This window comes from Phoenix dactylifera, chromosome 1, assembly GCF_051530095.1.
Source record: "Phoenix dactylifera cultivar Ajwa chromosome 1, Ajwa_hap1_PhDact_Kaust_v1.1, whole genome shotgun sequence".
NCBI lineage: Eukaryota > Viridiplantae > Streptophyta > Magnoliopsida > Arecales > Arecaceae > Phoenix > Phoenix dactylifera.
In genome coordinates, this window is record NC_143190.1 from 31226971 (window position 1) to 31251523 (window position 24553).

At 36.5% G+C, this 24553-nt stretch overlaps 2 protein-coding genes across 7 annotated transcripts; one reads left to right on the plus strand and one right to left on the minus strand.

The window, feature by feature from the left end:
• The first annotated feature begins 3382 nt into the window (after positions 1–3382).
• Positions 3383–7488, plus strand: LOC103720068 (14-3-3-like protein GF14 iota). Of its 3 annotated transcripts, none has more exons than XM_008809602.5 (7): positions 3383–3669; positions 4855–5161; positions 5888–5975; positions 6042–6151; positions 6237–6385; positions 6925–6974; positions 7088–7488. In XM_008809602.5, exons 1-7 carry the CDS (start codon positions 3597–3599, stop codon positions 7091–7093), a joined length of 783 nt encoding a protein of 260 aa, XP_008807824.1. In that variant the 5' UTR covers positions 3383–3596; the 3' UTR covers positions 7094–7488. The 3 variants fall into 3 exon arrangements, with proteins under 3 accessions (XP_008807824.1, XP_008807823.1, XP_088577388.1); XM_008809601.5 differs by having other exon boundaries at positions 3465–3669; positions 7082–7488; XM_088721262.2 differs by having other exon boundaries at positions 3466–3669; positions 6925–7118.
• Positions 7489–8936: 1448 nt separating this feature from the next.
• Positions 8937–15754, minus strand: LOC103720066 (uncharacterized). 4 transcript variants are annotated; one of them, XM_088721283.2, is made up of 6 exons: positions 15490–15729; positions 15320–15392; positions 13835–13886; positions 13651–13720; positions 9633–9734; positions 8937–9064 (listed from the first exon to the last, which is right to left on the minus strand). In XM_088721283.2, the coding sequence occupies exons 1-5, from the start codon at positions 15577–15579 to the stop codon at positions 9648–9650; spliced, it is 372 nt and encodes a 123-aa protein (XP_088577409.1). In that variant the 5' UTR covers positions 15580–15729; the 3' UTR covers positions 8937–9064; positions 9633–9647. The 4 variants fall into 4 exon arrangements, with proteins under 4 accessions (XP_088577409.1, XP_008807821.1, XP_008807822.1 ...); XM_008809599.6 differs by lacking the exon at positions 8937–9064 and adding an exon at positions 9166–9465 and having other exon boundaries at positions 15490–15754; XM_008809600.6 differs by lacking the exon at positions 8937–9064 and adding an exon at positions 9366–9504.
• Between the last annotated feature and the right edge of the window lie 8799 nt (positions 15755–24553).

Below are 24553 nucleotides of genomic sequence, written 5' to 3' on the forward strand. Positions count from 1 at the left end.
GAGAGTCAAGGCGATCCAAATTTATTCCAACTCAGATGCTTAAAAATTTGCACTTCACTCAGACTTTCTCTCTCCTCTCTTTGGAAATCAGGAAATATCACTGATCAATTATCTCTTCAAAGTTCAACCTACCTCAAGGCATCATAACCCCACCTCTTTAGAAAAGCTAATCAGAAAATTTTCGTAGTCAATTTGAGCCCCACACACAATTATATTTTCGGCAGTCTAAGTCCCCCATAATCACTACCTTCGTCCCGCAACAACTTTGAATTGCTCTCAAAAGCCACCAGTCATGAACACAAAAGTCACATATGGGTCCTTGCCGCCTTCTCAGTGTCCCAGCTTGAGAATGATATCAGCGTGCATGATGGGCGTGCTGCCCCTTCTCAGGCACGTCATTTTTGCCTCCCTAATCCCCTGCAAAAACACCCTACCCATTCTAACCCTCTTTTAGATAGCAGCTACAAGCTTTTGATTCATGCCACCGTAATCCCCATGCCTAGCCACCAATTCCACATGTATAAGATGGGAGAGAGGCTGGCTTCCTCAAGATAAACTTTGATAGAAGCCTGAAAAGTAATTATCAATAAGAAAGAACTAGTTTCATCATTCGAATCATTGTTGGTTTGCCACTATATGACACTTCGGTGCCGCTCGTCAAGTTAAGAGCTGCATGATAGAGTTTGATGTACGCTATTCTCGTTCCGAGAGCTGATTGCATTAAGGTAACTTCAGAACAATTACTTCATGGATTGCAGCGGGGATGGAGCACCAGGAGACCTACTTTCCTTTATAGGTGGATTTCTGGAGACTTATTTTGAGCACGTGACTAGACATACTTACAAAGAGGGCAACATGTAGCTGATTGGATGGCTTTATTTATGGCTGATCATAGTGGAGCAATGCTATATGGATGACATTGTTAGAGATCGAAAAATATTTTTGTCTCTATGCCGGTTGGTGCGTCTATTTTAGAGTCCTGTAACTTGATGGTTCGCACACAAAAGAAGAAAAAAAAAATTGGGGAAGAGGGCAAGCATATTGGAAAGGACAAAAAAATATTGATATCAATAATAAAAATTAGAAAAAAATGCACCTGGAAAGAAAAAAAAATATTGACATTGAAAAAAAAAAGTTCCAAGCAATGTTGAGATGGAGATGTAAGGGATCGAATACTGTGCCTTTAGCATACAAAGCTTTGCTCTACCATTTCAAAGTCCCCATATGGTGCTGAAGGCTTTCAAAATTCAAATATCACGAAACGGTCGAAGGGTTTAGTTTCCTTCTATTTTTAATTTCCAGCTTATTTTACCACTGAGTCCCCATGCAGTCGACCAAGCGCCGGACACGCCGCGACTCACGTGCGTCATGATGTTGATGCCGTGAGAGGAGGAATCAAACGGTGCGCATCTCATGCGGGTGGCGGGGCCCAACACTAAATGCGCGCAGGCCCAGCGGCAGCAGAACATGGGCCCACCACCTAAACATCGTGATGTTTTAGGTGTTGAAGTTCCCACCGGCCTATTTGAAGCCTTTAAGTCCGTTTGAAATGCCTTGGTTCACGGATGCACGACCCCGGGGGGGGCCTCGGCCACATGCCATTCACCCCGCATTTTAATCAACGTTGCTTTAAAAGAAGGTAATGTGTGTGCAAGCAAGTGGTGACACAACCTAGATCAGTGGTAAAAGAAATGCCTTGCCGAGGCATTCAAGGGGGAAAAGAAAAGAAGACATAGGGTACATGAGAGTTAGCTGTGATTCGCAGGATTAGTGTGATACGAAGTGAGGTGTCGCTGCAAAGCACCAATCACATCATGACACGTGGCATTTTAAAAAAATATCAAGATTGGTTCTTGAATTTTTTTTTTTCTCTTAATGTTCCTTAGGTGAAAGTTTTTAGCAAGTATTACACACCCTCGTAATTAGGGGTACAAATGGGTCGGGTCGGATCATGAGTAACTCTGACCCAATCCGAATTTTTATTGGGATTTTAATTTTGGACCCATACCCGACCTAATAGAATATTGAGTCAGGTCGGGTCGGGTCGGGTCCACCGCTATAATTTTTGACCCAACGAGTCATTCAGGTCGGGTCAGGTCCTTGTATAACCTAGACACCCAAAAAATTCGAGTTCGGATTGGGTCCGATTTGGGTAACCTATCTATGGCTTCAAAACTTGTATTTACACCTCCGCAGGTCGTAGCCCGCAAGCCCAAATAATTTTATAGATTCGGATCGAGTCGGATCGGGTCATAGGATTGAAAACCAAAATTACCGAAATTTCAAATAGGTTGGGTTGGATCTAAATTCAATAAATCCAGACCTGACTCCATAAATGGAATAGGTCTAATAGGACCCGACCCGGATCCATGAGTCCTCCAAAATAGATCGAGTCGAATCTAAGCTGGTCGGATTTGATCGAGTTACGGGTCAACCCCCGGCGACTGATTTGCAAACTTACTCATTATTGGAATTTCCAATGGCCAGCAGCCTTAGCATACGGTCTACCCCACAGAAACAAAGCACATAATTAAAAAACAAATAATGATAATGTCCGGTATTTTGTACTTACCAAGTCCATCCTGGCAGTTAGTTTAAATGCATTGTTTTAGTCCTCCTGGCTCACTATAAAGCATGTCGATGTTATAAATGTGAAGCGAAGCCTCGGTTAGACCAAGGTTTGCCCAAAACAAACTTTAGAACATCCTTCGCAGGCCAAGACAACATCCAATGGTTAACAAACTAGGCCAGCCTCAAAGCTTATTGTAACCATAAACTCAATAAAGAAGCTGATCTTTTTTTAGGCATGATCGTAGTTGATAATTTTTTAATTTTAAAATATAAAGATAAATAAGTTGATAAAATTTTTCTTATTTATACCTGAAACTTGGACTCTATGCAACATAATAGATTTAGACCATGCATGCCCAATCTAACTTGTAAAATAGCTTTCGAGCCCTTGATGTTTTTTAAATGAAAGTGAAACAAGCCCAACATAACGAGGAGTTGTTTCTCCATTTTTATGCTTTTTTTTTTAAATTATGCTAGCTGCACTTATGTTAGAAATGTATAAGTAGCAGTTGTAATAAAAAAGAAAAGAAAAGAAAAGAAAAGAGGAGGAGGAGGAGGAGGAGGAGGTGGAGGGGGAGGAGGAGGAGGAGGTGGAGGTAAAAAAAAAAAAACAAAACAAAAAAACAAAAACAAGCCCAAGTGGAATGTTTACGGTTCATTGACCGGCTCAGTTTCCAAAACATTGGGGGGTGGAGGTGGGCCAGGAAGTCTTTAATCTTTAATCTTTAATTTCTTAAATTAGAAAGAAACCCGCATTGGTCAGCCCTAATCACGGGGGCGGGGGATAAACGGACGGCCCAGATGGACCAAAGGAAGCCCTCGACCGGTTTGTGTCATCACGATTCGCGCGGCGGTCGTTCAAACTGGAGTAACGGATGGCTGGATCCCGGCCCCTCCCACCCACAGAGTGCTCGAGCTTTAACCGCACCCTTCGCTCCTTTAAATTCTTCCTCTCGCCCTCCTTGGATCTTTCTTGTTCAATTTCAAAGAGAAGCGTTTTCTTAGGGTTCGAAGGATAATCGCCAATGTCGACGGAGAAGGAGAGGGAGAGCCATGTCTACATGGCCAAGCTCGCGGAGCAGGCCGAGCGCTACGATGGTGAGTCTCTCGATCCGTGTTTCCTCTTGCCTCGCCTTGAATTTTTTTTTCTGTGTTTTTTTTTTTTGACCTAGATTTCATTTACTATAGTTTATTTTTCATTGATTCATATTTTATATTTTGAATCCAATAGGCCATGGATCTGTTCCTTGTTGCATTTCCCTGCGCTTTTCTTAACGTTTTTGTCGTTTTTCTGGGGAAATGTTGGTTTTGTCGGAGTTATGCGGTTATATCGTTTGTTAGATCAATTTTGTTACTTGTTTGCTTGATTTTTCAGCTAGATCTGTTCTTGTATGTTTGCCGCCTATTTGGATTATTTATTGTCGGGGTTGTTGTTATCTTATCTCGGATAAATTTCTTTGTTCATGAGATAAATTATAGAAATTTCATGTCTTGATCTGTTATTTTGCAATTCCTGGATCTTCCTGAAGGCGTATTGGTTTGTTCATGATTGTTTTTGGAAATTCAGAAGATGATCATAAGATCAGTGCTTGTATTGTCTCTGTAAAGCTCAAAAGGGTATTGGGAGTGGAAGTATCATTTATGATTGATATAGATGCTTCGAGATCCTATGCTTAGATGAAGGTTCATGGTAGTTGGAAAATTTTGTCTTCTTGTAGGAAAATGACAAAATCCGAGATATTAGTTATCTGCAAGTATAAACAGGGATAAAATCTGAAGGAGAAAATTCAAAAGTTATGATGGCCCATTATTGTTATGTTAATTAATAATTTTCTTTATGGAGGAGCATGCCATCTGAGTACAGATGTAATACTAAATTAAATTTATTTCATGGATTTATATCGACATGTAGATGGCCATATGGTGTGCAATGCTATGAATGGACGTGTTATATGTTTTAGTTTTCACATAATGTGCTATTTTGAGTTTGGTTCAGCATCTCATACATGTTGCAACAGTACTTGTCATCCCCTCTTCCATTTGGAGGAAATTCCAGGTTCAAAACTTGGGAGGTGATATTATCCAAGTATTTAGACCTGGGTAATTCTATTAGATGGGTATTCTGTCTCTTTTCATCAAAAATAGTGAAATATAAATTTATCTAGACTTCTTGCGTAGCTTTCTTTGCTATTCATAGTGTGGATGGCTTCTAAACACTGCAAGAAAAACCTGCGCACCTGTTATGGCAATAACAGTCTTATGGTTGCTACTCTCTTGATCCAGAAATGGTTGAAAGTATGAAGAAAGTTGCCAGGCTTGATTTGGAGCTGACAGTTGAGGAGAGAAACCTCCTCTCAGTGGGTTATAAAAATGTTATTGGGGCTCGCCGAGCATCATGGCGCATCATGTCATCTATTGAGCAGAAAGAAGAGTCAAAAGGGAATGAACAAAATGTTAAGGTAATTAAAGGTTATTGTCAAAAGGTGGAAGAAGAACTCACTCAGATATGCAATGATATCTTGGCTATCATAGATGAGCACCTGATCCCATCTTCTGGCTCTGGGGAGTCTACTGTTTTCTATTACAAAATGTAAGTCATATTTCCGCTTGATTGTATTTCTTATTCTATAGTTCCTTTTAAGTTTATATTGATAAGAAATGTTTGGAAGTTACTTGATACTGCTGAGCTAACCTATCATCTTAGATAATAGCTTGTTAAATAGTCTTTACTTCCAGATTCCATATAGCATTTTTTTATAATTTTTATTCATGGAATCATGGTAAAGATTTGGTTACCGGCATGTATCATCGAAATGGTGCAGAAGACATTTAAATGTGTTTTATCAGTCATGGCAATCCAAATTCATAATGAGGAAGTGCTTCAATAATCTATAGAAGTAAATTTCACCATCAATTAATTGAGGCTGCTTTCTTTTTTTTTCTTTTTTGTTTTGCTCATTGCTTTAAAGTGTGGTAGTAACACTGGAAAATAGACTTATTAGAACGTGGTGAAATGTGCCTATGGCTGATCACAAAGTGAATTACTAGTCACAATTCTCGCTTACATGATCTTGTGTTTGAATGATATTGATACATAACAATTTTATACTGCAATTTGTTTGAATCTTCATCGATGGTTCTATTTAGTGAGCAGAACCTTGGATTACATGCATCATTATCGCCATCTTGCCAAGGATGGAAGTTTAGATTATTGGTTCCCACTTGTGAAGATATCAACTAGGCTCACCCTTTTTCATTCCTTGATGCCCAAATCTGAAATGATACTTATCAATCTCTCTGATTATGTACAATGCAGGAAGGGTGATTACTACCGCTATCTTGCAGAGTTTAAGACCGATCAAGAGAGGAAAGAAGCAGCCGAACAGTCTTTGAAGGGCTATCAAGTATGTCCAGCATTTGCTCTTTATTTAATACCAGTATTTTTTCTTACATTGTTTGCATTTCTTTAGGCTGCCACTAACACAGCCAACACTGATCTGCCACCGACCCACCCAATTCGTCTTGGTCTCGCACTGAACTTCTCAGTTTTCTATTATGAAATTATGAATTCCCCTGAAAGGTATAACTAAGTCTTTCTAATATTTCGTTTGAGTTGTTACCTTCCTCCCTTAGTTTCCTAGAATAATTTTTGGACAATTTTTCAGGGCATGTCATTTGGCAAAACAAGCCTTTGATGAGGCAATTGCAGAACTGGACACTTTAAGTGAAGAGTCCTACAAGGATAGCACATTAATTATGCAGTTGTTGAGGGACAATCTTACCCTCTGGACTTCTGATTTACCTGATGATGGAGGTATCATACTATAAATATTGTCGGTTGATTTGACGTATAACATTTTACCATCTTACATGTGCATGTATTCCGGTCCAACTAAAATAAAAGGCGTAGTAACACTGGAAACTAAAACAAAGTCCCAGAGTTATTTTTCCTTGTTCTGTGCAATCCAAATTTGCAAGAAGTTTAATATACTTGGCATCCTTTTTGTATTTGGTATGATAATTATGAATTTTGCTAGCATGAGTGGGTTGTTTGTGTGTATGTATGTGCCCCCAAATATTGGCTGGTTATTTCTATGGGAGGCAAATATGAAGTTATGTTGATGCTTGCCAGAGGGATGCTCAATTATTATCACCTTTGTTCAGTGGGGCTGCCAACTGGTTCAGTTGGTAAAGTCACTGCATATTGATACCAGTGACTTGGGTATAATCCTGCCCTTTAATTTAGACCAGGCTTCCAGCCCTCCTAGTTTAGAGAGAGAGAGAGAGAGAGAGAGAGGTATTTTGATTAGAAAAAGCCAATTCAATTGGTCTCAAATCTGACATGCATTGCAGGTGATGATGGTTTCAAGGGCGAGGATGCTAAAGCAGCTGCTGAGTCTGAGGTATGGTAGTCACCAGAATTCTGGTCTTTTTCCATGAAACCGTCTATTATGAAGTTTTGAGTTTTGTCCGTATTAACGATAATGTAACTTTTGTTTTTCGGTCCAAGAACTAGTGGTGATGCTCATGTTCTGCAAAATTGGGACTGTCTTATACGTGACAGCCATGTGATACCAGTCTTCAGAAGTTTTTTTTTTTTTTTTGGTTGAACGGGAGTTGCTCCATTATATATCAAACTATGGATCTCTTCCTTTAAAGGGGTTTTCTGTTCTACATAATGATAGGAGAAAGCTTGGCCGGTGGTCTGTCTTCCTGATCTTTTAACCTTCTTCCTTCTTCATTCTTCTTTCTTATGATGAAAAGCATCTAATAGTGGTCTGTATTAGGTTAAACAGATACAACTGGTGGTGGACTAGTGATGGCGATGTTGCTATTTCTGTTTTCTTTTTGCTTATCAATTTTCTTCAATGTTTCTGAACTGTCTATGGAATCAAACTCTACATTTATCTTTTCACATGACTGCACAATTTTCTAAATTGCTCTTTACACTATCTGTTAATTCTAACATGCAAGGTTTGTTTGTTAATGTTATTTTCTATATTAAATATCTGAAAGGTAGCAACATCTGGCTTAGGCAACAATAGTTTATTTCCAGATATTTATCCTGGGAAAATTTCTTTGAGGCTCAATCCTGCAGTGATGAGCTAAGGACAATGACAATGGGTGAGTGGGGTTTAAATCTGACGAGCGAAAATGGGGTTGAGAAGGCTTGCTTTAAATTGAGCCAATTGCTCGAACAAAATAGTGAAGTGTGGGCTTGCCTAGTTACCCAGTGGCTGGACAAGGTGGCGATAATCTCCTAATTAGTAATACATAAATATAGTTTGCATAATTGCACTCGAGTCTTCATGTTGAGCCTTCATACAGAATCAGGAGAGTTGTAATTTACCTTGAGAATTATTGATACTTTAGTGGATCATATATGGAGTCTTGCAGGGTTATGGTTGGAGATGACAGGCCTCTTCTTATTGCAGTTTTCTCGGTCAAGTTGGTCATGTTGCTGAAAAAGGAAAAACAGAAGAAAGGCTCAAAGGTTGTGAGAAATTTAATGTTCCAACATCAAGGTTGGCAAATCTTCTTCAGATATTGCTTTAGAATATGTTGGCTTTCTTAAAAAATAGTAAACCCAGGTTCATTGCATTTGCAATCAGCTGTGGAAATGATTGGTTGGTATAGCTAATCACCAATTTTGATTCATGAGAATGCTTGGTTGAGTAGAAAGATTGGTGTCAGCTATTGGCATAGTGAAGCAAACGTACGGGCTGTGCAGCTTTTTTTCATTTTTTATCTTGAGCTACTGGAGGGCAATGTCCATCCACAGTTTTCATGAAGCAAATGAAATCAAGTATACAGAAGTGCAGTAGTTAAGAGAAGGAAAAAAATGCATAAAATAAACAACCAACAGGAGATGAGATTTAGATGATAAAGAGATCTGACTGGTGAAACTGTCCTCAAATGTTGTTGAGTTCTCTGGTCTGGTCCAGAAGCAGAACGCCTTGACCATGGCTGAGATCGTAACCAAGATATCCCTGCTCTCTGAAAGAAACGGTTGCTCCTCTTGTTCTAGGGCATCCATAGGGTTGTGAGCGCTAATGCTTTCCGTCCTTTGTTGAAAGAAAATTGAATAGCACGGCGATAGGCAGTAGATGGATTCGATGATGGTAACTAGGGCACGCCTATTTTCTGATTTAAAGTAAATTCCAAATCCCTAGAGACTAGAAGCAATGAGGAGGTGGTTGCCTCTTGTACTTGGTTACATGGCACACAAGCGCTTGTGCAGCCACTGCCGTTTGGCCAGGTTCTCATATAACATTGGCTCCTCGCCCCTCTCATATCACACCCTAACGAGGTTTTGGAGATGAGGATTAGGCTGGGAGGCTGGGAACCTGAGACCTGCCATACTATCCTGAAAGCATAAAGATCTGTAGGATGAGCATTTCTAGGGCCACCAACAAACCAGAATTTGGGATCCTCCAGCTGAAACCTTGTGGAGGTTTTCTTCACTTCCCCACAAACATATTTCCCTGGGAACCTGAAACAAAATATATGGAAAAAAGATTTACAATAAGGAGACTATTAGTCGTAATATCTTGAGGTTAGAACACCATTTGAGTAATCTCAAAGTCAGCCGCAAGCATTTAACTGGTTTAGCTCTTGAATTCAACCAAATGCAACTGAATAGTTGTTGAGACAGGTGAGGCATCCCATGGCTAGTAATCACCAAGATAACATCAACTTTTCAGAGCCAAATAGAATTTACAAAGGACGTCCAAAGGAACCTCCGCTAAACATATATGGAGCTGGCAAGGCCTTTGCCATCTATTCAGTTCCAAAAAACATGGAAAAGTGAACCTATGCATATGCACATGAGGGCTGAAACGTCTGAGACGGGGAAATGTGGCTTCTGGTATTGACCTTTGTGCAGATGAGTTGCTGCCAAAAGTCGAATGTTGTTAGTGGATCTCACCTCTTCTGATTCAAAAAACATTTTAGACATATGATAGAATGATGTCAACATGAATCTAAACTTCAACAAAGATACTTGGAACTCGACTGGTCATTCTCTGCCATGTCATATGGTAATCTGAAAAAAAAATTACCTCTACTAATGCATGTTACTGCTCGTCCTTGACAAAAAAATTCTGTGGCAAGGAAAAATCTTCCTCCTGATTTAAAGTGTCTGTCTCTTCGTCATCTGGTTTCTGGATTTACAAGGAAACATGTTTAGCTGCTGTTATTTATGCTCTATCATCCAGACAGCAAATTGAATTTAAAAGCAGAATGTAAAAGCCATCCAACATTTGATGCAAAACAATTACAAATGCAAGACCAAGATTTCAGCAATTTATAACATTACACCAGGTGACATCAAATAAAACTCAACTTTGAATTCACATGTTTTATGTAGAAACTTCGAACACTTAACTGAAAAAGAGAATTTTATAGTTAAAAGAAAGCTCAGGCATGGCAAGGTCTAAAAATTTATACTTGAAAAAGGAAAGAAAAACAAGTTGCATTTTAAGGTTGTATATTATTGAGGCTTTGGCTAAAATCAATAGCCAACAGATGCGCTGGAGAAGCATCAGCTTCATAACTTCTTGACTTTGCTTCAAAAGTCACAAAAAAAAGTGAATGAGGAAACAAGAACACTTCCCCAACAGCATACCAGATGGATGATGTCAAAGGTATTCTCGGAGTTTCATGTGGTGGTCATGTATCATGAGACAGATGAATAAATAAATAAATAACACTACATATAAAAGTGAATGCTTACGTGAGATGTCTCGATAAAAGACTACTAGATGAATAAATTTCACTAGAAAAATATATAAATTGATAGCAAGATGCATTGCAAGTGTCCACTTTAAAAGATAAATAAGTCAGGAGATTATCAGTCAGACCAACACAGGTGAAAGAGAAAAATGACATAAGATTGCCATGTGTAACAGAAACTGAGGTCCTGATTTTCTTCCCGTTGATAAACAGGGAAACAAAATCTAGAATCAAACTGGAACAGGTGCTAGGGTGACCCCTGCATAAAGGGATTAAGATGTGATACACTAAAAAGTAGCACCTTAAAAGGCTCATGTAGAAATCAGTAGTGTTGTGCCGATCAGCTTTATGCAGTAAGAAAATGCACATACCTAAAAGAATCCCCCCTCAAATTAGTATTAACTATACTAGCAGTAATAATTAAATAAGTTTAGATAACACTTAACATGAATGAATTCTCTGAAAAACTCTATTTGGTTGCTTTTCATAGAACCTGTTTTGGAAAAACTGACAGGCCATTAAACCTAAAAAATGAGTTTTCTAAAACAGGTTCTCCTTGTTTCCTATAAACGTGTTAAATCAGGTTTTATGATTGTCTGTTTAAATACAAATCGTTATGAGAGGAAGTAAAAAAATCCACCCCACAGAGAATGCACGAGCAAAACCATGCAACCATGATCAAAACAACCCAGTCTCAACACAGAATGCACTTGTTGGTGTAATTTGCATGATTATCTAGAGGTTACCAAATCATTAAATGTGTGCAATCATCACATTTCCACTGATGATAGAAGAGCAACGAGCACTTTCAGAAACCAACAATTACGAATCTAATGATGAAGTATTTTTATCTGTCTTCCTTTGATGGATGAGGCTCTACAAGGTAAGGACCACCGTGTAGACATAAAAGCGCCTTAGTTAAAGCCTGTACAGTTCAAGACAATAACTTCTTCAAAAGCATTAATAATGTCTTTGGCCTTTCAGATCCAACAACAAACGTAAATCAACTACAAGGAGCTGTCCATGGTACAATTTCCGCCTGCGGTGCCTTCTGCTGTGTTACTAAATCACAAAGCGGTTGCACAACAACCCCTTTTGTAACTAATTGATACATTAGAGTTAACCAAGACACAACAGAAGGATCACTTATATAAAAGCTTGGTATAAGGGAATCTTCATATTGATTCTTCTCTCTAAGATGTGAATACAGATATAATCTGCCACACCTACTGCATATGTGCATATGACTACCCTTTTTAACATGTTTCAGAGTGATATAAAGCCCCTCTACCTCCAAGTCAAACTTTCGAAAATTTTAACACAACAAAGGTTTAATATTTCACCTAATTTTGCATCTTATTCCCAGAGTTAATAAGACATTTAACAACCGCACTCATACTTTTTACAGCTTTCTTCCACTCATACTTTTTACAGCTTTCTTCCAATGAAAGTTTCATGGCATTGGTATAATTCCTGCATTTGATGTAAATGAGGCATTTACTTAATCCTTCTTCAGCATAGAAGTTTCTCTTCCCACCAAAGGTCATTCAGTGCATCAGAACGTCCATCAGAAAATATTCACCATCAGGCCATGGCCGTAACAATTAACCTAGTTACATGCATTTTAGTAGGCTTCAGAATGATATAGAAGCCTACTTAAGCTCGTCAAAGACTAAAATATCCATTCATACTATAATGTACAAGACATACCGTGACATTGAAATGTTCAAATGACATGGTTGTGCGTGCTATGCATTTGAAGCATCAATCGGTGTTACGACATACTGGTGGAACAAATATGCTACATCCAGTCCACAATGATAGAGGCTAATTTTGTATAGTTTGTTCATCAATCATATCAATCATGCAAGTAGATTCCTCCCTCATCTGCACCCTCATTTACTCACTCAAAACCACTAACCTTTGCAACCCTCTCCATTGATTATACTTTAGAACTAGAATTTAACAATGCACAACATTCTACAACTCGCTACCATCTCTACGTTCTCTGTTTTGTTAGGAGTTGTCGAAGTCCGTATGCTCATCAACCTTCTCATTCACCTCCAGCTCCAAAAGAAACAACAAACAATGTAATTCCATTTCTTTCAGAAATTTGCTAGTCCATTTTAAAGGTGCCAAAAACATTTCATACCTTGATACATTTGGGTATTGTTTAACATCTAGAAACTATATTGCAACGTCTTTTGGTGATTGAAAGGATCTTAGACATTCTCTTGTATACCTTCAGAAATTAATTACTTCTCTCTTTGGAGTATCAACTTAAAATATGTATTGGGCCTTTAATACGACGCTTCTCAATATAAATAATTAGTTCTTGACTTTCCTTGATGAGATGAACCAAAAACCAGTTGACATTCAGTTGCAACCTCATAAATCTTCAATTACTAAAAACTCAAGTAAGGTGATAAAATTTATTATTGCAATTGAGTGAAGGTAAAAGATGAGAATTTTTTGTAGCCACTTCTACCAAGTTCTTTATTTGCCAATAATTCACTTCTGCTTCCTTTCTATGCATTATAAATGACTTCATAACTTCACAAAACGAAATCATGAGTCCTTAGCATTGTAGTTTGATTGTTTTACTGGTTAGAGGGATTGGCATCTCTTCAATTAAAAGGTGCTCCACATCCAAGTAGCAATGAATAGTTTCACCTATAGTCATGTATAATACAAAAACATGTTTTTGCATAAAATTAGGATAAAAAAGTTTAACCCAGCCATGCTTCTAACCATCTTAGCCATTAGCAATCATCAGCGTTTCGTCTCAAACCAAGTATGAGGTGTATCCTTTTTGTCACAGAAGACCACATGACAATGGATTGACTTGAAATACAATAAAGCAAGATAAACATGCCCTGCATGAACCAAGCATTGCAGATGCTCACCAACATTAAGTGCATGAACCCTGTGTATATAAAATGATTAAAAATGAGGTAGTATATGACATGAATTCTGCTTAGACCTCATTAATACTTACATGCAGTCCCCCCACCACCAAACCCTTAGACCTCATTAATACTTACATGCAGCCCCCCCACCACCAAACCCACCCGCCCCACCACCCCCACCCCCCCAAAAAAATAAAGAACACACAAATATGCATTATACAACTTCAGTACATGCAGCCATTATCTCTAATACCATGGAATTAATTCGTCTTCTACCTGCTGTTAAACATTCCCTTGCATTTCCTTTATCCTTTAAGTTGCCAGTGAAAATTGTTGATAGGGATACATTGTACTTTCTAGCTACATCTAATTGTGAGAATAAAGGCAAACATTATAGCAATAGAACCATAGATATTAAGAAGAATCTTCACTTTACCAGCATTTCTAAATTGAAGAAGCGGTCTAGCAACTGCAAAACCTCGTCCGCTGAGAAGTGTCTGTCAAAGCTGCAATTACAAGCTATAGAATTATAAGCATAATTTACATATAGTGAATCTTCTGTATTAATCATGCATAGTAATGAGGTATATTTCAAATACATAAATCAAAAGGCCACAAACCTCCTGTGCAAATACTCCATCAGCCCATAGAGAACAAAATGGCGATGAATACCTGTATAGAAATGGTCGTACAACATGAGAATTTTAGATGGGCAACCATATTCATAACTAGAAAGGATGAAATCAAAAGATCATAAACAATTATCCCCAGAATAACGTTTCTCACTTTTAAATCATGGTATGCTAAGCTTGATTACAATTTGTTTTAGAGATTTTGGCCCAAAACTTACCCTTTTTTCACCCAGAGGTTAATATACATAAAAGATGGAGACATCAAGTCCATCAAGTTGGGTGTTAACTTCAAGGACATGGATCTTGACTATTATAAGTGGACGTTATGTCCATCCATTCTTTCATGGAAAATTAAATGATTTGTATGACACTCAAGTATAAAATTTTCTGAATTCCACCTCTACACTGAGCATGCTCTTGAACCAGTCCTACAGATATTGTTGATATTTCTTATACAGCAATTAAAATATGTCTAAAGTCGGACCGAACATCCAGGTCAAAGTTTAATCAACCAATTTTGGCCTACTTTCACTTTGGATGGACAGGGCATAAATTGAGCCAGCTTTCAGCCAATCCACAACATACTTGAACGAACATGTGAAAGCAAACGTGACAGCTAAGATATTGATAGCTGCATATACAGAGAGAATGTATTTAAAAGTCTAAAAAAGAATAGTGTTCCCTCACAATTCTCCACTCCGATCATAATTCAGCCTACACTGTGATGAACCCACCACCAGGCACATCGACCATACCTAATGCGGGTCACTGACGCACAAAATATGGTTTGGTGATTGGAATTTATTGAACTTTTGCATTGTCATCATATTAAAATATCACATATCAGAGTTGATAGACTCTCCATGCATAGCGAACCAAGAAACTGGAAAAACTAAATGATTGTTCAACTCTTTTGTTTCTAGAATATTGTCTGGAACATGTAATAGCGTCAATGTCACTAAGACCTTGGGTAAGTTGACGCAAAAGTAATAATACGACATAAATCTTCATTCATATAAAAAAAGTATGGATAATTTCATAGATTACTGCATAGATCATGGTTACATGGCAGCCACTCTAATATCTTCCTAATCATGAACTAAGAATCTAGAACCAAATAGCATTATCCCAGCGTATGTTTCAACTAGATGTACCCTTTAACATCAAGTATAACCAAGACCAAATCTTTCATCAAAGCTAAGCATTTCCATGTATCCTTTTTTTGTCCGCATTATATCTGAGGGAGTGAGCAGAGGCCCCTACGAAAGAGAACACGAGAGATAAAATCATTTTTATTGCCACCAACTAGCTGCTCCTTTCATTTCCACGTCACGGGCATAAATAATTTCAACCACAAACAGACATGCAAGAACTTTTGAGACATAGAAGAGACTTATCAGCTCACAGCGTCAAGTGAAGAAGAAACTAGTAATCAAATCAGTTAAAATAAAGATAAAGAGAGAAAAAAAATACCTTGCAGTTTAGAAGGAGGGTAGATTTCCAGAGCTTCCAGCACCCTCAATTCCAGTTCCACCTGCGATTGCTCCTAATTAAGAGAAAAAAAACCATAAAAAATTAAAAAATATATATACAGGTTAAACAAAGAAAGTTGATTCGGAAAGAGTCCGAGGGGGATCTCGAACCATAGGTAACGAAGAGGCTGAGGAGGGGGGAGCGTGGCCCGGGGAATGGACAGAGATGCCGTCTTGCTCCTCCTCGCCCGCCGCTTCCATTTTCTTATTTCTCTCGATCTCGCCAAAAGAAAAACCCTAATCCAGGTTTGCTCGAAGAAGCCCCAGAGAGTGCGATTTTTTTGCGGTGGTGCCGCGGGCGAGATCGGCGGGCTTCCGAATACGCCGCCAAAGGCGTGAGGGGATAAAACGATGTTGAGGGTCCTCCGTTGGGAACGACCGCCAGCTGTTCTACAGGAACAAAAATCATAGGTAGATCGTAGGGTTACGTACTCCTATTTCGATCACGTTGATATTTTATACGAATTTCAAAAAAATATACAAAAAATTTTAATAAAAATAAAATTTTATTTCTAACAAAGTAACGTTGAGAAAAATAATTATACCACCGTATCCTCTTTCTTTCTCGTATCGCCGTATCAAGAAGAGAGATTATTCATATCCTCTTTCTTCTTCCTCATGCTTTCCCTTCTATCTAATTTTTCATCAAACCATCTCTCCAACCCATCCTTCTCCCATCGAGTTTCTTTCTCCTCGAAATTTCTCTCTTTTTTAAAATTTTTGTATCTAAAAGTTCATGGAATCTGAGAAATGATATGTATAAAAAAATTTATGTTAGAAAAAAGTAAAAAAATTTTTTTATCATTTTGTTAATTTTTTTCTTCTCTTCTTTTCATAAATTATGTTAGGAAAAAGTTGGAAGAGTACTCAAGAGATGAGATTTTAAGTTCTAGTACAAGTCCCATTCGGGATACCGAGCTCTCCTCACCAAAAGCTATGATATTAGTTAAAATTAATTTCTATGTTTCATCTCTTCTTTGCAATGCTAAATTATATTACTTAATATATGCTGATATCCACATATTACGTTATACTTATGCTAGTATATACAACATATTCAAATAATACATACTTATACCTAGTTAAAATAATATAATAAGAATAACTGCATGCATAATTTTTCTGATATAGATATAATATCAGTTAAGTTTACTATAATTATTGATGTACTACTTTTGAATGCATTACCATAGTTATTTTTTATCTTGAAGAACATGACATATTATTTTTTCTGTATTATTTGATGTTGTTAGATATCTATTCAAGATGAAAGTTCATTGCAAAAGATAGTTGTTGTTTCATATTCAAACCCAAAAGTTGGTATGTTGTTTACTTTAGAAGAAGAAGCATATGAATTTTATAACTCATATATGAAGAGAGTTGGTTTTAGTGTTCGCAAGGGTCACCGTAGGATTAGAAAGGATGGAAGCATACAGAGTAGAACATTTTTGTGCAATAAAGAACGTACTCGTGGTTCTCATCCTACATATATATCTAAGAAACCATGAGCGATCGAGAGAACTAATTGCATGGCTTGTGTTAAATTCAAAATTGATCGTAAAAATTTATGGGTAGTGAGTAAAATTATCATTGATCATAATCATCCTCTAACAAGTCCTGACAAGGCATATATGTTAAGGTCGCATCGCAAACTATTTCCTGTTCATATGATGGTTATTGATCAGATGGAAAAAGCTGGAGTGAAGCCTTCACAAGCTTACAATTTTTTTGTCGAAGGATCCCAAGGTGTTGAACATGTCGGCTTTACAAGAGTTGATTACTCTAACTATTTGCGTACAAAGAAAACGAGACTACTTAACATTGGAGATGCACAAATTCTCTTGGATTATTTGAAGAGTCGGCGGTCAGAAGATCCTTCATTTTATTATGCGATACAGGTCAATGAAATAGGGCAATTGGCTAATTTCTTTTAGGCAGTTGGGAGATCAATTATGGACTATGGATGTTTTAGGGATGTGGTTTCATTTGATACTACTTTTAAGACAAATAAATATGAAATGCCCTTTGCTGCACTTCTTGGTATTAATCATCATAAGCAAACGATTGTGTTTGGGGCAGCTTTATTATTTGATGAAACAATTGATTCATTTGTTTGGTTGTTTAGAATGTTTTTAGCTGCCATGTCAGGGAAACAACCTAAAACAGTCTTCATAGATCAATGTGCCGCCATGTCTAGGGTGATCAAAATAGCCCTACCCAATACATGCCACCGTCTATGTTTATGGCATATATTTCAAAATGCTGCAAAAAAACTTTCTCATATATATTCTAGTCATCTTGGATTTTAAGTCAAGTTCAAAGCTTGCATATATGAATGCCGCACTGTGGAGTATTTTCAATCACAATGGAAAAAGCTTAATTAAAAAAATATAAACTCGAGGAAAATCGATGGATGAATGAATTGCATGAATTACGTGAGAAATAGGCTTCAGTATATCGTCGAGAGTCCTTTTGTGCTGATATAACAACGACACAACGAAGTCAGAGTATGAGTGGTCACTTCAAAAGCTTCTTTTGCAAAAAATTATCTCTTTCAATGTTTGTAGAAAGGTATCAGAAAGCAGTAGGTCTATTTCAAGAGAAGGAATTGTATGAAGATTTTTAATCAAGACAAACAAAACCAGTTGTTTATGTTTGCGGACTGCCTATGTTAGTTGAAGCAGCTGAAAAATATACAAGACATGTTTATAGTGATTTCGAAGAGGAGTTCAAGAGCCAACTTGCATGTCTTTGTGAATGTACAGGATGTGAGGGTGGCAAATATGCTTATAAGATTACTCCATCAGGTGGTCGTTACCCTGATTTTGTTGAATTTAATTCACTTGATATCTCAGTTAAATGTAACTATTTAAAATTTGAGAGTATGGGCATTTTATGTTTGCATGCACTGAAGGTTCTTCATCATAATAATATTCTTCATTTGCCATCTAAATATATACCAAAACGATGGACTAAGCATGCAAAAGATGGAGCATTCTCAAACAGTCATCAATGAGGGGTCTATTCAGATGGCAAGAAAACATTGGCTTCTTATTATAACAGAGTATGCCAAAAGGCAATCGCTGTTGCAATCAAAGGTGCTATTTCAAGTGATATTTTAAATATCGTAGAAAATGGACTTGATAAATTGACTACGGAGGTCGAAGGGATGCTACATCAAATGAATATAAATAATGTTGACAATGGAAAAGAAAAGAATGTTGTATCAGAAATATATAATATGGAGATACCTAGCAATCGTATAACAATCAAGCCCCCACCTATTAAGAAAGGTCCAACCATTAAAAGGATGAAGAGTGCACTTGAGAAAAGAAGGAAAAAGAATAGAGAAGCTATATCGAAAGGAGATACAAGTAAGTAATGCTAATTGATAATCTATGAATTATAATACTTAATATGTCAATTGAATATTATAACTTGTTGTGTGACAATTCCTTATTAACATATATGTGCTAGGAGGATCTGATGATGTTGTTCCTTCTCAAGAATCATCTATTCTTTCACAAGACCACATAACACCTTATCATGAATGCTCCATCAATGTTCGAGATTCAATAATGCAAGGAAATATAAATCATATAGTTAATTGGACTCCTTGAACATGCCCATATCCATATCCAAATTCTTCGGTGCCTTATCATCTCAACCCGCATATGGTACAAGTTAATAACATTTTTAGTATTAGTTGATATCTCTCATTAATATATATCATGATAATAGATGTATTTATATTTTGCAGTATTACATGGTTCCAAGTCAACAACAGTTGGTGCCCTGCAAGCTAAACTTTGAGAAAAAGTATGGGTATTTAACTATAAGTCTTTACTTAACATTACTATTCATATTTCATTTTAAAGTTTTAAAAGATCTAGTGAACATATCTACTGGAGCTCACCAAGTTTTTATTGCATTACAGGTAATTGATTGGAAAGAGAATGCTGCTTGAATTATGCGTACCCTTTTTTGTTCATTAGAAACTTTTAGGTGTAAACATCTCTCCATTTTTGGCACTTTTGTATGCATTAATGTAAGATGAATGTACCATTCAATGATTGAAAATTTGGAGAGTTTACATATTCCGACTATAGATAATGTATCAAAAAATCATATAGTATGTATTGGCGAATACCATGTTTTAAATATCATATTTTGAAAACTATGTATCAATATACTTAAAGGTATGTATTAGGTTGTTGCCAATGTATATTGCAATAACTTAAAGTGTGAATCGAGAAGCCGATTGGTGTGTATTACTTAGCCATGTGGTTTGTACTAGTGAATACCAAGTTGTCGGAACTATGTATAGATATACTTAAAGGTATGCATTGAAATTTGGATGACCGTTCTGCTAAGTGTGTATCATTTGGTCATTTAGTGTGTACTGTTGAACACCATGGTCTAGAAAGTATGTATCGATATACCTAAAAGTATGTATTGGATCGATACTTAACTGTTAATTTGCATTGCAATAGCTTAAAGTATGTATCAAGAAGCCGATGAGTGTGTATCACTTAGCCATGTGGTGTGTACTGGTGAACACCAAGTTGTCGGAACTATGTACTGATATACTTAAAGGTATATATTGAAACTTGAATGGTCATTCTGCTAGATGTGTATCATTTGGCCATGCAGTGTGTACTCCTGAACACCATGATCTGAAAAGTATGTATCGATATACCTAAAGGTATGTATTGGATCGATGCTTAGTTGCTAATGTGTATTGCAATAGCTTAAAGTGTGTATCAAGGAGCGATGAGTGTGTATCACTTAGTCATGTGGTGTATACTAGTGAACACCAAGTTGTCAGAACTATGTATCGATATACTTAAATGTATATATTGAAACTTGGATGACCATTCTGCTAGGTGTGTATCATTTGGTAATGCAGTGTGTACTACTGAACACCACGATCTGTAAAGTATGTATCGATGTATCTAAAGGTATGTATTTGATCGATGCTTAGCTGCTAATGTGTATTGCAATAGCTTAAAGTGTGTATCAAGAAGCCGATGAGTGTGTATCACTTAGCCATGTGTTGCGTACTAGCGCACACCAAGTTGTCGGAACTATGCATCAATATACTTAAAGGTATACATTGAAACTTGGATGGTCATTCTGCTAGGTATGTATCATTTGACCATGCAGTATGTGCTGTTGAATACCATAATCTGAAAAGGATGTATCGATATACCTAAAGATATGTATTGGATCGATGCTTAGCTGCTAATGTATATTGCAATAGCTTAAAGTGTGTATCAAGAAGCTGATGAGTGTGTATCACTTAGCCATGTGGTGTGTACTAGTGAACACCAAGTTGTCGAAACTATATATTGATATACTTAAAGGTATGCATTGAAACTTGGATGGGCATTCTGCTAGATGTGTATCATTTGGCGATACAGTGTGTACTTCTGAACACCATGATCTGAAAAGTATGTATCGATATACCTAAAGGTATGTATTGGATCGATGCTTAGCTGCTAATGTGTATTGCAATTGCTTAAAATGTGTAGCAAGAAGCCAATGAGTGTGTATCACTTAGCCATGTGGTGTGTATTGGTGAACACCAAGTTGTCGGAACTATGTATCGATATACTTAAAGGACTGTATTGAAACTTGGATGGTCATTCTGCTAAGTGTGTATCATTTGGCCATGCAGTATGTACTGCTGAACACTATGATATGAAAAGTATGTATCGATATACCTAAAGATATGTATTGGATCGATCCTTAGTATATATTAGTAAAACTTAAAGTGTGTATCAAGAAGCCGATGCATGTGTATCACTTAGCCATGTGGTGTGTACTGGTAAACACCAAGTTGTCAAAACTGTAAATCGATATAATTAAAGGTATGTATTGAAACTTGGATGACCATTTTCCTAGTGTGTATTATTTGGTTATGTAGTGTGCACTGCTGAATACCATGATTTGGAAAGTTTGTATGGATATTTCTAAAGGTATGTATTGGATCGATGCTTAGTATTTATTAGTAAAGCTTAAAGTGTGTATCAAGAAGCTGATGAGTGTGTATCACTTAGCCATGTGGTGTATACTGGTGAACACCAAGTTGTCGAAACTGTGTATCGATATACTTAACGGTATGTATTTAAACTTAGATGGCTATTTTTCTAGTGTGTATCATTTGGCCATACAGTATGCACTACTGAACACCATGATCTGGAAAGTATATATCGATATACCTAAAAGTATGTATTGGATTGATGCTTAGTATTTATTAGTAAAGCTTAAAGTCTGTATTAGTAAAGCTTAAAATGTGTATCAAGAAGCCAATGAGCGTCTATCACTTAGTCATATGGTGTATACTGGTGAACACCAAGTTGTCCAAACTGTATATCGATATAATTAAAGGTATGTATTGAAACTTGGATGACCATTTTCCTAGTGTGTATTATTTGGTTATGTAGTGTGCACTGCTGAATCCCATGATTTGGAAAGTTTGTATCGATATTTCTAAAGGTATGTATTGGATCGATGCTTAGTATTTATTAGTAAAGCTTAAAGTATGTATCAAGAAGCTGATGAGTGTGTATCACTTAGCCATGTGGTGTGTACTGGTGAACACCAAGTTGTCGAAACTGTGTATCGATATACTTAAAGGTATGTATTGAAACTTGGATGGTCATCTTCCTAGTGTGTATCATTTGTCCATGCAATGTGCACTGCTGAACACCATGATCTGTAAAGTATGTATCGATATACCTAAAGGTATGTATTGGATCGATGCTTAGCATGTATTAGTAAAGCTTAAAGTATGTATCAGGAAGCTGATGAGTGTGTATCACTTAGCTATTTACTATGTATCAATTTACTAAAAGATAGATATTGCGATGTTGGATGAATATATTACCAAATGTGTATCAACTAGCCGTATAGTGAATGTCATATTTTTCAAACTAGCCATATAATGTATTACTTCAAAAGAGATGCAAAACTTTTACATTCCTTGAAATAGATAACAAATTTAGTAAAAACCTAAGAAGAGTGTTAACCATTATATATATAGATCAATGTTCACATCTAAATTGTCAAAACTTTACATCTTATAAAATAGACGACGCTGGACAATCACAACTATAATGATAATTCTTGTGCATCAATCAACCAACTTTTTCTTTGTAGTCAATGAATTTGGATGTTGCAATATCTGAACCACAAATTTTGCACGGCTTTGTTCGATCTCTCACTAGAAAAAAAATACATCTAAGTATTAGAACAATATAATATAAAGATAAATAAATTTAAGAAGAAGGTAGAAACCTTTTCAATCGAGAGTGATGCTCTATCCAATATTCGTTTTATATATTTGAGAACAAAAATTCCGCAATCATAGGAACTGCAATAATATGATAATTAACGACTAAGCAATGAAACACATATTATCAAATATAATAAGAGTACTAATTATGCTAAGCATTACCTTGGTGCTTGTAATGGACAATTCGATATACATTCTAATCGTCACTTTTTTATCTCCGACTTGCCAAGTAACCCCGATAGATATTTTTTCCAAAAATTATACTTGAACATGAAAATAATAATTGTTAGTATAAATGTAAGTTAAAACCTAAATTTATTTTATAGTTTTAATACTAACACTTCGATTGGCAAGCATCCTGTGACTTTGGCCTCACCGTACCGAATTGTACTCTCTAAATTTTTTTTCTTCAAAGTCAACAACAAGAAGGTGCCAATGATTTTCAGAATGTAGAGGCACAAACAAAAACTTGGCTTGAGTAACTGCCTCCTTTGTAAGAAACCATAGGAATTTCTTCAATTCATCCGGTGTAGGAATTTTGCAGTCAATTAATTTCTGCATTTTATAGAAATATAAAACTGAACATATAAAAAAGATTAAAAACATACATAGAAAAATATAGTATGATAACACCCTTGCTTCTGTGAGTGGTGGTATAAAGAGCCACAAAGGATCACATTGACGTGTTTGTTTCCAAATACGTAGCATGACTAAAATAACCTTTCACCATAAAAACCAAGCAATTAATATATTGGGACATACTATATTATGAGAGAGTACATATCAAAATATTATACTATTAAAACTTACATCATCTGATAATTCTCGTTGAAATAAAAGTTGATGTATACAAAATCTTGAAATGGAAGAGTGCTCATCATACCACTCAAGCACCGAACTGATGAAAAATTAAAATTGATTAGTAGTTCCCAATCTCATGCTGTCGCAACTAAATATATAACTTGCAAATATATTGATTGTGTATGAAATGAAAAAAATATACCTATCAATTTCTTTCTCTAACCAAGTATCAATTAATGCCTTTTCATTCTCCGAAATATATTCTCTACCACTATAATTTCGATTACGCTCTAGAAATTTCTGCAAAAAAGTAGTATAATGTTTAGCAATATTTATTCAATATAAGCATGAAGTTGTTGATTTATATAAATGATTAGTTACCGTCGATCGTCGTGCTTTCTCTTCAACCGATGATACATGCACTACTGAGAGGAACTCCTTGGACTGCTCTGTGCTCACCATTGCCTCTTCGTGTACATATGAAGAGATGTTTTGTACCACTTTCCTTTCTTCTGTACTTCCTGAAATTGCTTCAAGCGTATTTACAAAAGGAGATGATAAAGCTTTAGAGGGTTTTATATCTTGACCTCTCAAACTATAAGGAATAATATTCCCAGTAAGACATGCATATGTTGAATCATCCAAAACCATATGTTGATGCTCATTCTCACCCTTTTCTACTTCATAGTTTCTCTCTTCTTTTGTTTTTTTCTTTATCACTTCGATTTCCAGTGCCAGTTTCTTTACATGTGCTTCTAGTTTTTCAATTGTAGCCTTCTGGTTATCTGTAAGCTCAACCAGGAGGTCTTTCTCTTGAATTAATCTCTTGTTTCCTTCTTCAAGTTGGAGCACTCTTTCGGTATCATCCTTCTGTAATTTCTTAGCTTGCATTGTAGTCATATTTTCTTGATCTTCATCATTAGTGCCTTTATGAATATCTTGCTTCTGGCTTGGCCTTTTCAATGATTTCATCTCAGAGTGGGAACTTGCATTTAAAATCCACTTCTCATCATCCATTGGTACCAAGGGAGTAATGATAATCTGACAATTTCAAAAAATTACAATAAACGTTTA